Raw genomic sequence first — 14,540 nt, forward strand, 5'->3', positions numbered from 1 at the left:
GTTTGGTGAGAGCTGAGAAAAAGTGGTAACAGACACAAAAATAAATAAATAAAAAAAAAACACATCATAGTAAAAAAATACCTTTTCAGCTTCGCATCGAAGCTAATATAATAATTCTTAATTTGCATTTATTTTCCGTGGCAGAATACATTATTATTTCATAAAAAAATTACACAAATAATCTATAGACTTGAAATAAAATAAGTTTATATTTATTTATCACATCTTATTGGACATAAAATTATGAAAAAATTGTAATAAAAAAAATATATACATTAATAACATAATGTTTTGTTTTTTGATATATTAAAATATTTCGATTTTCTGATTACTATGATACATTTATGTATTTATACAAAAACTGTATGTAAAAACAATTGTATTATACCTAATAATAAAATATAATTATAATAATTAGCTTGATTATATAGATAGATTATCTGATAATGCATGAAAATTAATACAATAATATGTTTCTAAAGTTACAGTGGTTTGATCCATTACTTTGTTTTTTCCTAAGTCATTATTTGAAACATCTAAAAATATAAATAATATTAATTTTATCATATGATATTTATATAATAATTCAATAATATTATGCATATTTATATACACATAATTTATATATATTTTCTTTAACTTTAAAAAATGTAAGAAACAATAATAAAGTGTTAACATTGTTTCTATCACTGATAATAATAAATCATTTTTCAATTAGCATTTATAATTTACTTACGATTATTTATAATAACTTTTGGTAATATATTTTTAGTATTTCTATGAAACACACTCATAACTTTCTTAATGTTATTTTGAGATGTAAGTTGTAAAGTCCAACTATCATAGGTGAATATTCTAAAAAATATTTTAAGGTAAATTATTTATTTCATCCACTCTCATAAAAATTGTGTATAAACATTTAAATGAAACATTTTAATCAGATCTAATATGTTTGGAATAAATTTTTCCTACATAGTAGTGGTTATTTTATATTTATTAAAATATCAATTTTAACTACATAATTATTTATTACCAAAAAAATACTACCCCTATAGGGAAGCTAATTTTTAAAGTTTTTAAATTTGAGTTTGTTTCTATAAATCTAGAAAAATTTCTATAAAATTTAGGATCTAACAACTTGATTAAAAGGTACGCAAGAAGATCAAATTTTTGGAAAAATTGTAGTTTTTTGCATTTCTAGGCTACAGTTTTCATTTTACCGAAAATATTGTTAAAAATTGGTAACACAATAAGTTAGTAGTTTTCTAACTTTTATCTATATTAGCAATTCTTATATTTTATATTATTTTAAATACTAATTATTTTATTGTATTAAGTATAGTTATCATCACTTTGTCAAAAAATGTTTCTTGTTGAATGTTTTAAAAACCAAAAACCAGAAGTAAATTTTGAATCAATAAGGAAGATAAATTCCATATTAGATTATTATCAAGAGCATTATTATATATAAATATATTTACACACATTAATTTTTAGGTAATATTAAACACATTTAGATTAAAAATTTTTAAATAAAAATTTTAATTACTTAGGAATATGATGTTCAATAAAATGGGTGTTTATTTGTGAACGAAAAATTTGAGGTGGTATTGATTTAATAGAGTTAAATGACTTCAAGGGTGATAAATCTCCGAGATAATGGCGCAAAGCATTCGTTGTCACAGACATAATGCACTGTGTTGAAATATTCAACACAGATTCTGTGACAGCTGATAAATCCAAAACTGTATGAATTTTACTTAACCACATCATCCACGAGTGTAAAACAGTCCACCATTCAGAATAATCAATATTGCAAAATCTAAAATAAGCATTTAAATTTTGTAAAAAAGACTTAAGAAATTTGTAATTATTTTTGTTACTTATTATTTTGTTCAATTTTCAAATTTTCAGGTAATGCAATTTTTGATATGACAAAAGCTTGAGTATAATCATTTTTTAATTTTTCAATACCAATTTCAATCAAAAGTTGAACAGGATCATACAGTTTTTCAGGATTAGATGCTGTATTGCTGGGCAAAGATTTTAATATTTGTGCTAAGCGTGTACCATTGGTAGATTTAATCTAAATTAATTTGTAAAAAAAAAATATATGTATAAATATTCAGGGTGATTTATTGAGGATAAGACACTTATATTCTTGGAAACTATAAAAGTTTTTATATTATGTTTCTTTATTTTCATAAAGAACAAAATTATTTGGTACAATAATATTTACAATATACTCATAATATATACTCTTTTATTCAACATAATTTTTTAATTGATCATTTTTGATTGACAAAAACATAGTGCATTGGAAAATTTTTATCAATAACTACCATAATTTATGGGCTATGTAAAAACAAATTATTCTTGTCTCTAGTCTTATAAACACAAAATGAATGATGAATTTTTACTTTAAATTATATTTATTGATCTATTGTTAAAGACAGATTATTCATACTTCAACCAACATTAAGACTTAATGACTATACTAGTACCTAATTATTACAAACATCTCTACAACGTAACTATGGTTATGCAGCGTGCGGGTGTACACAAAACATTACATGCTGATTCTAATTAATTAGAACACATCATGTCAGTCTACATTTTACTACTCTCGCGGTAACTCATTGTAATTAATTAAATTAATACTTATTGCTATTTTGATTATCTATTATTATTATTAACGGAATTTTGTGTATGTTCACCATAGTCGACTCACCTCACTTGGATTACTAGCCAACATCTCTTGAGACCCAATTAGGTTATAATTACACATAAAATATTTATATAGAAATAAACACTAGTTATTGTTGTTAATTGAGAATTTATATTTTATTGGTCACAAAACCTCTAACAGCCCTTTTAATAGGATATAAATTATATAGAGCCAGTTTAGCTCCATTTAGAAACAGCATAGTTAACTGTTAGAACCCTAGGGGAGAGCACATTGCAAATTACTATCGGTCACTCTACCAAACTGCAAAATTAAAATTTAAGTACAGGATTTTATTTACAAAGGAATGAAAAAAATACATTTTATTTTATACATAATATTGTAGATATTTTTGAACCAAATAATTGTTCTCTCTATATTAAGTTTTCAAATTACTAACATAATAAGTGTCTTAGCTTTAATGAGTCATCCTATATATCAACAAGTGTTTCAAATAATAACTTACTAATGGTTTGAATGTTTCATTTCTTACTGATTTATATAAAATATCAAAACAAGTAATTAAATCATTATATGATTTACATTCTAGAAAATATATGGGTGTATTTATAAATGTAGAATAATTATATGTATTAAACACAATCAAATATTATTTTACCCAACAAGTAAGTCCAAAATTTATCAGTGAACTCCTGTTGAATACATTCAGCAGTAATTATATCTCTCACACATTGACAAAATAACTTCTGATCACTATCTTCTTGACTACCAAACTTGCCTCTTTTGTACAATGTTGAAGATACACTTTGTAGCATAGATGGAAACATTTCAACTATATTACCATTGGTACCTCTTTTAATATCACCCTTAAAATTAAAATCATAGTATATTTAAGCATTATCATATCTTTTGAAACTACAAATAAAATAAAAATTATAAACAATAGTAATTAGTAAGTACATCATGATTTCATGCAAATATAAATACATACTAAAAATAAATACAAATTTGTTGAATGGGTAAAAATTGGATATATTTTATTTTTTGTATTATAACTAATACAAAGTATTATATTAAGTTTAATAGATACTATTAAATGTATACTACACAATTGATAACTAATTAAATTGTATTGTATCACTAACTAGTATTAACATTACTTACTTGATATTGGGGAAACGCAATGTTTTGACGATTACTTAAACATTCATCTTTCATAAACGCTAATTGTTCAATAAGATTTTCTAAAAATAAAAGTTGTTGCCAAAGTGGATGCATTGGACTTGTTTCATGACCCAAAAAGCAATGAATATCCTAAGATCAACAAATAAAAAAAGAAAAAAAGAATTTTTTATTTTAGTTAAATATGATAATGTTTACAAAAAAATATATAAATAAATTACTTGCTTTATTAAACATTCTTAAGTGTATTTAGAAATTTTTCTAAGTAAAGGATAATTAAATTTTTTCACTAAGATAGACATTTTTTAAATCATTTTTTTGCTAAAAAATTCTCTAAAAACAAAGTGTTAATCAAAAAATAAAGTTTTTAGAGATATGAAATATAACTATCAGCTCCATTGAAAATTTGGCCCCTCCTAAAATACATTTTGTATTCACTTAATAAATGAAAAAAAAATCACTATTATTTCTAAGTCTCAATGTAATTAATATCATTGAATAAGTATTAAAAATAAAACAGAATAGTGGTTCAATCTATTTATCAGAAGGTACTGTATAACATGGAATATTTTTCTGTAAAATATGTCTTCATTACTTACAATAAAAGATTCTGTAGACATTAAAGGTGCAAAGAGTGATGGTCTGCGCCAGGTAAGGTTAAGTTCAACCATTCCTGGATTATTTTCAATAAATGTTAGTTCTTCTGTATTTGAAGATGTAGTTAAATTAATAACTGCAGATACTTTTGATTCTAACTATAAATAATATTACATATTAAGATACATAACAGATCTTAAATCAATGTCAAATAAAATTTATAAATATTATTTACCATCATAGATGATACTTGAGGAAACTTTTTATGAATTTGAATCATATTCTGAACAGAAAGCTCTTCGTGCTCTACATCATTCTGTCCTTTATATTCAGCCCAATATCGAGAGTGCCATCCTTCACAAATGTCACCACCCAATAAAATGTTATTATTTTTAGACCCATCACACAATATATACATTGGTATACCTTTCAGATCATTATTCTTAAATTTTAAATATATAAGCTGTCTGAAATATGTAATAAATTAACTAACCTAAAAATTAAAGTATTTTCTAAAGCATAATAGTAAAATTTATATTGCTTAGGGTAATATCATTATACTTCAATTCCAGTACATTACAAAATAATAAAGAATAATATTCTTTTACAAAAAAAAAAAACAGTAGACACATAATGAGGAGTAATGTATTAAAATGGAATTTCTTCGAAAGTATATAATATTGATAATATATATAATTATATTAACAACTATTTTTATTATGTGATAAGTTAAGAACCTAACAGTAGTGATAGTGTCACGTTACCATTATAGTAAGAATTATTATAATAAAATACAGATAGCACATCCGCTTCCTGACACTGATGAATTAACAAATAATATTTATTGCCAAAAACCCAAAAGACCTGACCATCTTGGTCAGTCGACTCCAGTACCTTGTGTCATTCATTAATCTCAGTACTCGGTTGTCGCTGTTCGGCTTACTGCTTAAAGTAAAGTCTTTGTTTTTTCCTTTTTAACCTATCTCCTCTCTTCCACAACATTTTAGAGTACTTGTGTCTTGCATTTTGTCTGTACCTCGTACCTAGGTGTTACCCTTATTCCCTTCCTATAACAATAGCCTTTCGACATCCACAGCTTACCCGGAGTGTCAGCCGAGCACGGTGACAGCTGTACGACAACACGCACGTGAATACTTAAACAGCAGGCACCACATCCTCATCTTCATCTTTGTACACATTACATTACACTTCCCACTTATAGTGTTACGACACAATATACCAGATGTCATTAAAAATAAAAACCCAGAACAGGGTTCTGACAGTGATTAAAATCGCTATAAAAAAAAACGCTTCGATGCAAATCTTTAGATAGTGTATAATTTAAAAAAATTGATGGATTATTCCAAAAGCTACATGATCTGCTATTTCCTTATTGATATCCTGATTAAGATAAAGAATGTAAAATGAAAGATGTATACAAATACTACTTCTCATGAAAAAATTGTATTGATCTATACATTTTTTTAATAGTTATAGCATTTTAAAGTAAAAAATGTAAAATATAAAATCGAGAATTTTCACACAAAAATAACATTCGGAAGCCATTTTCACCGTGAAGACAAAATACAGTCCAAATTTTTTTTTTCCATAATAAAGTACATTACATTAGCTTTAATTTAAGATATATATTAAAGTGTCAGATTTTTCTGAACATTTTCAAAAGTTAAGTTGAAAAAGTTGTCATTTTGAATACCTCCCTGTGGGCAAGGTAAAGGGTCAAATTTATAAAAAAAATATACCAAATGATAGGTAAAGACATCAAGCATCTATAAAAAAAAAATATATTGATTTGTTCATTTTTAAGAAAGTTATGGCAGTTTAAGTAAAAAAAAATTGAAAAAATTTCGAAAATTAGCGATTTTAAAATTTGTAATTTTTTTGGAGGTTCCTCCATTTACTAAGAACGAAGGAAATTTTTCAATTTTTGAAGGTAATGTCTTTGACTAGATACTATTTGTGATCTTTTGACATATTGTTTAAAGAAATCGGTTTGGTGAGAGCTGAGAAAAAGTGGTAACAGACACAAAAAAAAAACACATCATAGAAAAATCAATACCTTCTCAACTTAGCATCGAAGGTAATATAGTTGTAAAAATAAGAAAAGAGTGTAAGAGTTTAATTAAAAATTTACTAAACAGTACTTTTCAAAAATAAATTGAAGAGCTTACTGGAAAAAAAAGTGGTAGCTTTTTCACTTTTGAGATATTTAAATTTCTTATGTAAAATGAAAAGAATTTATTTTTAGTTATATTTATTTAAAATTATTTAGCCCTATTTAAAATTATTTAAGGCCCTTTAAAATATTTAATCATATATAATGTCCATTGGTAAAAATCATATTAGAAAAAATTATTATCCTAAACTAAGTATACAAACTATTGAGGTATCTCTTTTGTAATGGAGAAGTACGATATGTGTTCAGAAAATAACAGGAATTTTCGTTGTTTGAAAAAAATATTTATTTGTTTGTTTACATTTATGTTATTGCCTTCAAAAATGTTCCTATTAGATATTATACTTTAGTACCAATGCTTTTTCCAATACTCAAAACACTTCTCAAACTCTATCTTTGGGATATTCTTCACTTCATTCAGCGATGCACTTTTATTGTCATCTATGATTGTAAAACGACGGCTCTTTAAGGTTCTCTTTATTTTTGGAAATAGGCAATCCAGAATACCTCTACTGGGATGATTGAGCCTTAGTTTTACATTGTATCCATAAACCCATGTTTCATCACCTGTTATAACACGTTTCAGTAACTCTGCATCGTAATTGACTTCATTAAGTGATTCCTGAGCAACTTCCATTTGCCATTGTTTTTGTTCCAAGTTCAATAATTTCGGAACAAATTTAACTGCTACACTTTCATACCTAAATAATTGAAAAAATTTCATATCATGAGACAATCAATATTTCAACATCATCGACTTCTCTGATTATAATTTGGTAATCATTTATAACCATTTCTTTCACTTTTTCCACATTTTCATCAATTGTTGATGTGCTGGGGAATCGTCAATGTCTTCACGGTCATCTTATATCATCCTTGTTTTACTTATGGTAGACTCACCATAGGACTTTGTTAAGGTTTCACACTCTTTATTACACTTTATTTAATTTTTTAAGCAAAATTTGATAGAAATCTTTTAACCTATTTTTTTTAACAAACAAAAACCACCAAGCTTATAAAAACAAGTCTAACCTTAGCGGCTGCTACTGACAAAGTAAAAAATGAACCCAGCTGAAAATTTTATCATACTTCAGAGACATGTGTATTAACATAACTAAAAATTTTTGTTTGAGAATTAGACTTTTCAAACCCGCGAAATAAAAAATGTGCGTTATTTTCTGAACACACCTCGTATATATATGACAGTTATTTAAGATTTAACACTACATCTTCTTCTTCTTCTTCTTCTTCTTCTTCTTCTTGACACTACACCTAAACTTCCCCTTATATGTTCATTCTTTATCTTATCTTCTCTAGTCATTCTACTCATCCATCGAAGCATTCTCATCTCTGCTACACTCATTCTCTGCTCTAATTTCTTATCAATCATCAAACACTTTAAACCATACATCATGGCTGGTTTTAATACAGTCTTGTAGAATTTACCATTAAGCCTCATGGAATCCTTTTATCTCACAATGACACCAGACACTTCTCTCCAATTTAACCCCCACACTTAATCTTGTATCTTACATCTTCGTCTATACCACCGCTCTTTAGCACAATTGACCCTAAATACTTAAAACTTTCTACCACTTCAAGAGGATCCACTGATCTCTTCATTTCACCTACCTCGTGTTCTCCTTTGTCAAACTCTTTCTCTATATACTCTGTCTTACTTCTACTTATTCTTAAACCCTTTTCTTCAAGAGCTGATCTCTCTTATCTCTAGGTTAAGATTTAACACTACATACACACTGTAATTGTATCAATCATCAGTTGCGTTAGTAAATTCTTGTACGCAATAAAAACCTACATTTAAACACAATTTCAAATAAAAAATAATAATTACATTAAAAAACCATATATTTTACAAAAAAAGACTGAGCCCTTGTTCTAAAAAATGATTCAATTAAAATTATTAATAAAAAAGCACTATTTATTCAAATAAGAATAGTTAAAAATCATACAACTTAAGATTATTATTAACTAATTATTTCACTTACCTTGCTTGTAGTAAATTTAATGGATTATGACAATCTTCTGGCTTATGACTTTCTACCAATATTTTTTGAGCTTTCACTGGACTAAATGGACATTCTAGAGGATTACCAGTTAAATCTAAAAAACCACACATTATTGTAACATTTGACAATCTATATTAGAAATAAAATTTGTTAAGACCTTTGCAATTTGAAACATTGTGAAAGAATATATTAAAGTAACAAATGAAAAAAAAATATATTTTAAAGTAACACCACTAAGTTTAATTAATTTATAGAAAATATATATTTTGGTAAAACAATACTCATTCACATTTTTTAAACATAATTTTTAGTAAACATTTAAATAATGTTTATTGTTAAATAAATGTTTTTTATACATCATTAATTATTTAAAAATAAAAGAAAATTTTATAAGATGTTAATAGATTATTAAGTGTAATATAACAAAAGAACGCTTGGGATAGAATTTTTCTTTACTCTCCTCTAATTGTATAAATATAACTTTTGTACCTATTTTTTTTTACATAGTAAAAGTAATGAACAATTTTTTTATTTACCTAAATCATCATCATCGTCATCTTCATCAGAGCTTTGAATTGGTACAAATGCAGAATGAAATATTCTTTGTTCTGTTTTTTTCTAAAATATATTTATCACAAATATAAGTATTCATGTTTGTTTGAATAATTTCAAGTATAAAAAATTGTTGGTTGGGTTTCATTATAATAAAAGTTTAAAGGTAAAATAATATGTAAATATCACTTACATTGATATAACAAATGATTGGCTTTAAATTATCTTCATTACAAAATGGTTGTATGTATGATACATCTTTTGGATCGCATAAAGTAAGAATAAATTCAGAACTCAGATTAACTTTTTCATGACAAGTTTTTGTAAAATTACTTAAATCCATCTATTTAACATAATTTAAATAATTAAAACTGAAATGCATGTTTCTATTAGTTTATCATGATAAAATTGACTAAAAATACTATAATATAATGAGTATAATTATTATATAATTATAATAATTTTATTTATATATATATATATATGATCTATTTTAAATTTTTTTATGCTAGAATTTTTTTTTTATTTACCATTAATATAGCTGAATATAGAAAAATAAAGAACTAAAACTATTTTAAGGTTAAAATAATTAAAAGTATTAATAAAACTAAAAATTTATTTAAAATAATATAATAATTTAATATATAAAATATTATTATATCGATTTTGATTATTATATGAGTAAATGTCAGAGTGATAAAAATTGGCGGTAAAAATTAATACAAGAAATGTTTATTAATCTTAGTCTAACTACAATCAGCTGTAAAGCAGACACTTTTGGAGTCACTGCAATAATCTTTAATAAATAAAAATAGTTATCTTTGATAATATATAATAGTAAATTTTAAAAAATTCTGTAAATGTATTTTACGATTTGACGAAAATTTTACTTGTATTACAATTTTTAAATACAGTACACCTAAAAATTGCAATAAATATTCTGTAAAATAAAGTTTTATGTAATACAAGTGTGATAAACAAGCTAAATAGATTAATATTGCCATACTTATAAGACCTTCATGGCTTCAAGTTTTTTTGAAGAGAAGAGTGGCATAATTCCATGTAATACAGAATGGGGAAGATGGTGGCAAACTGTCGACGAAATTCATATTGAAATAAAATCTCCTATCAGTTTAAAATCGAAAGATATAAAAGTCAATGTTACTAATTCAAGTATCAACTGCGAAATTTTAGGAAAATTGTTGTTTTCTGTAAGTTTTTTTTATTCTGTAATACAATCAATTTACTCATTTAAATCTTTTTGAAAAAGGGTAATTTATATAGAAAAGTACATGCTGATGAAACTGTGTGGACTTTAGAAGATAATTGTACTTTAATTAACATTGTGCTAACCAAAGCTGATTACATAAAAAAAGAAATAGTCTGGGAAGCATTAATGGAAGATAAGTCATTTATGGCCGATCCTTTAACTTTTATAGAAATGAGGAAAAAAATGGATCTTGAAAAATTTCAAATTGAGGTAAATACTGTTTTTTTCTTTTAGACTAATGATAGATTTAACCTTGGTTAAGATTAGTTAGTGGTATGTTTACAGATGAGCTCCTTTTGGTAATTTTGACAAATATCAGTTTTATTTCTCATAATATTACCTAAACACATAAGAAAAAAAAGGTGATGAGCAATAAATTTATTAATGAAAATGTATTTATTTTTTAGCTTTATCTTCATATGTTTTTTTTTTTAATTCCTTGATCTTATACTATAAGTGCAAAATTTTAAGGCTTAGGGTTTTCAATGTTCATCATTACTAGGATATAGTGTTTGTTACATTTAAAATGTTTGTATAGAACCTAATATTAAAAAATCAGTCTAAACTCTTTCAGCAACAAGTATCTTTAGACAATACCATTTTTTTTTATTACCAAGTTTACCCATTGTATATTTGTTATTTACTTATGCTTAACGTTCTATTTTAAAAACTATTGATTGTGCCAGAGAAACCCAGAAAACCTATATAACTTAACACAATAAAAACTGCAGTACATAGGTACTGAGACACAATATGTTACCAATTAAGCTAGGTAGACTGTCTAGTGTAGCATATCATAAAAAAAGAACTTTTACAAATTTCTTTTATAGTAAATCTAAAATACAGGGTGGCCCACCACTCATTGACAACTTAAATAACTTTTGATCCAGTTAATATTTTTAGTTGATTTTTTTTTAAAATAATATTTATACGTTAGGTCTATAGCTATATCTCAATAATTAATTTTTTTACATTTTATTAAAAATATTAATTATTTTTAAATTTTAAATAAAATGTAAAAAAAAAATCTAAGATAGCTATTTTGTAGAGTAGAATTTAAGAAAAATTTTAGTAAAAAAATATCTTATTAATATTCAGTAGTAAATATTCTGTAGCGTTTTGAAGTTTGTGAAAATTTGAATTTTCATGTACTATTTTACGGTATTAAACATTGAAATACGTATTGAGAAAAGGACAGAAGAAAACGCTATCTTTTCATGATTACTGTGTATACATATGATGATAGTGTGTATACATTACAAACTTGGCATAAATACCATGATAAGAAATTAGATAAGGCAATTATTACTTATCACTCTCATTCAAAAGTATATTGAAAAGATAGCGTTTTCTTCTGTCCTTTTCTCAATACGTATTTCAATGTTTAATACCGTAAAATAGTACATGAAAATTCAAATTTTCACAAACTTCAAAACGCTACAGAATATTTACTACTGAATATTAATAAGATATTTTTTTACTAAAATTTTTCTTAAATTCTACTCTACAAAATAGCTATCTTAGATTTTTTTTTTACATTTTATTTAAAATTTAAAAATAATTAATATTTTTAATAAAATGTAAAAAAATTAATTATTGAGATATAGCTATAGACCTAACGTATAACTATTATTTAAAAAAAAAATCAACTAAAAATATTAACTGGATCAAAAGTTATTTAAGTTGTCAGTGAGTGGTGGGCCACCCTGTATATCAACACCAGTATTAGCATAACATTTTACATTATAAAATTATAAATATATAATTTTAAAATAAATGAAAATTTTCAGATTCTTTAGGAAAAAGTTCATCAAATATTTTTCAAAATTAAAAATAGGTAATATGTATGAAATTCTTCAAATAATACTTTTAACAAGCTGTTTTCTGCATTACTTTCAGGATCGGGTATTTAAGTAAATTAAATGTTTTTTACATTATTTATTTAGGTACTATGTAAAATTATTCATTTAAAATTTCAAACAAAATATAACATTATTATATATTTGATTTCAAAATCATAAAAAAGTCACTTTTATAAAAAAAAAAAACTTTTTTACATAGAATGAGCAGTATATTCGTTTTATTTGAAACTTTATTTTACAAATACCTAATCCTATCAACCTAAAACAAAATATCCTACTCAAAAAATAAAGTACTATTTTTGAATTGTTGGACAAAACTTTTATATTAAATATAATTAAAATATATTGAAGTATTAGCAGTTTTATTATAATTTAAAATATAAATTGAATTTTTAATTTAATTAAGTTATTATTTTTAATGTATTGATCATCACTTTGAATTTTCAGTTTAATATTAAAGTTTTCATTTAATTAATATAAATTTAGAGAAAATAAATCTCCTCCATTTGTTTAATTTAAATTTCCTTCGTGGAACATGAAAGTTGAAAAAAAAAATTAACAACCTTTTATTTTGCTTAAAAACTGGTAAAATTGTTAAATAGCCTACTAAAAATATCACATCCTCTAAAAAAAAATTAAAATGGTTCCATAGTTTTTTATTATTTGTTAGATTATCTTATTTGTATTGGTCAACTGTGTAAGGACCAATAAATTAAACTGTGACACTTATTTGAAATATGAGTAACCTATTAATATACATATTTGAACTGGGCTATATAAAAATTAAGTGTTTCACGAATCGGTGCACTTATGTGTAATCTAATGAAATGTATTTATTTTTTGAAACTTTTGTAAAAGAATATTACTTGTGTATAGTGTTGATAAGGTTACACTGTTTCCGAAATACGTATCCACAATGTTTTGTTGCTTTTTGAATTTAATATTTTTAATGTAGTTTTGATTTTAAATAATATTGTCCACAAGTGATCAATTTTTATTATAGAATATTACAGTTAGAAAATGATTCAATCAAGAAAATATGTAGTCAATAACAACTTTTAAATCAGTATTTTGCAATTTAATAACACTTTAGAATATAGACTGAGAATGAGGTACGGATTAACATAAAAATAATTAAACGGAGAAATAATTACAACTATGGAAACCAAAAAAAAAATTTATTGATGTAGGATAAGTCTAATAGTCAACAAGAAATCAATCACTCTGTATAAACACATTCTTTTGATTATTCTGCTGTAACTATCATACCTCTTTTAAGCTCTTTAATGTTTGTTTAAATTGATATGCATTAATAAACTTTTAATTATTTGTACTTGTTTGTGTTTTTTTTTAATTGCTTTTGCTGTATATGAATAAATATATTAATATATATATATATATATATTTTTTTTAGTATCCTGGAATGGATTTTAGCAAAGCACAACTTCAAAAGAGTTATGACCATATGCCTGATTTCGAAAATTAACATTGATTGAAAAAACGATTGTAATTTAAAAAAATAAAATTTTCTTATTATGCAGTATATATTTTAATATGGCGTTCTTTCATATTAAAAATATTATTTAATTTTGTGTTGAGATATACCTAGCAGCTGAGTATAAGAGGAAGCAACATTTTGTGCTCTCGTTTATTCTACATACGTTGGGATCAAAACAAAAAAGTGGTGTTAATCAATTTTAATACATTTTAAACTTTCCACTAGTTTAGCGTTTGGTTCGTCAAATTTTATTTTTACGAGTTGCGCTAGCGTAAATGTTAATCGCCAACTTAAGGGTCTCCGTTGAACGGTTTAGCATCTGGATCCATTAAGGAACATAATTAATATTGAATATTTTCATTTTATCAGATTATCGAAATTCTAGTTATTTGATTAATTTATATGAGTAGCCGCTATATACGCAGTTTATAAAGAAACAATTTCATGTGTTGTTTTATATACGTAGAATCCTATTCAGGTATAAGGTCAAACATAAGGACATAAAATTCGAACAAATGATAGGCATCAACACGAATCAAGATAAAAAACCCAGCACAGAGTGGTCGCGGCAAAGTGGTGACGTGGCATAGTTGGATCAAGTATAATGATATCTGACTGTGATTAAAATCACTATCAAAAATAAACGCTTCGATGCAAATCTTTAGATAGTGT

The 14,540-nt window shown here is 24.8% G+C and overlaps 2 protein-coding genes across 4 annotated transcripts; one reads left to right on the forward strand and one right to left on the reverse strand.

Moving 5' to 3' along the window:
- Positions 1-316: 316 nt before the first annotated feature.
- On the reverse strand, positions 317-9,892 carry LOC126906806 (protein zwilch homolog). Its single transcript, XM_050687674.1, has 13 exons — positions 9,769-9,892; positions 9,432-9,581; positions 9,223-9,304; positions 8,666-8,780; positions 4,701-4,932; positions 4,468-4,623; positions 3,851-4,000; positions 3,345-3,552; positions 3,192-3,271; positions 1,884-2,086; positions 1,550-1,822; positions 737-855; positions 317-536 (listed from the first exon to the last, which is right to left on the reverse strand). The coding sequence occupies exons 1-13, from the start codon at positions 9,769-9,771 to the stop codon at positions 424-426; spliced, it is 1,884 nt and encodes a 627-aa protein (XP_050543631.1). The 5' UTR covers positions 9,772-9,892; the 3' UTR covers positions 317-423.
- A 114-nt stretch (positions 9,893-10,006) lies between these two features.
- Positions 10,007-13,915, forward strand: LOC126906807 (nudC domain-containing protein 2-like). Of its 3 annotated transcripts, none has more exons than XR_007704349.1 (4): positions 10,007-10,449; positions 10,509-10,718; positions 13,374-13,626; positions 13,785-13,915. XR_007704349.1 is itself a non-coding variant. In XM_050687676.1 (4 exons), exons 1-3 carry the CDS (start codon positions 10,258-10,260, stop codon positions 12,305-12,307), a joined length of 411 nt encoding a protein of 136 aa, XP_050543633.1. In that variant the 5' UTR covers positions 10,011-10,257; the 3' UTR covers positions 12,308-12,345; positions 13,785-13,915. The 3 variants fall into 3 exon arrangements, 2 of the variants coding, with proteins under 2 accessions (XP_050543633.1, XP_050543632.1); XM_050687676.1 differs by lacking the exon at positions 13,374-13,626 and adding an exon at positions 12,299-12,345 and having other exon boundaries at positions 10,011-10,449; XM_050687675.1 differs by lacking the exon at positions 13,374-13,626 and having other exon boundaries at positions 10,025-10,449.
- The last annotated feature ends 625 nt before the right edge of the window (positions 13,916-14,540 follow it).

Source organism: Daktulosphaira vitifoliae, unplaced genomic scaffold (assembly GCF_025091365.1).
Source record: "Daktulosphaira vitifoliae isolate Bord-2020 unplaced genomic scaffold, ASM2509136v1 Scaffold_5, whole genome shotgun sequence".
Lineage (NCBI taxonomy): Eukaryota > Metazoa > Arthropoda > Insecta > Hemiptera > Phylloxeridae > Daktulosphaira > Daktulosphaira vitifoliae.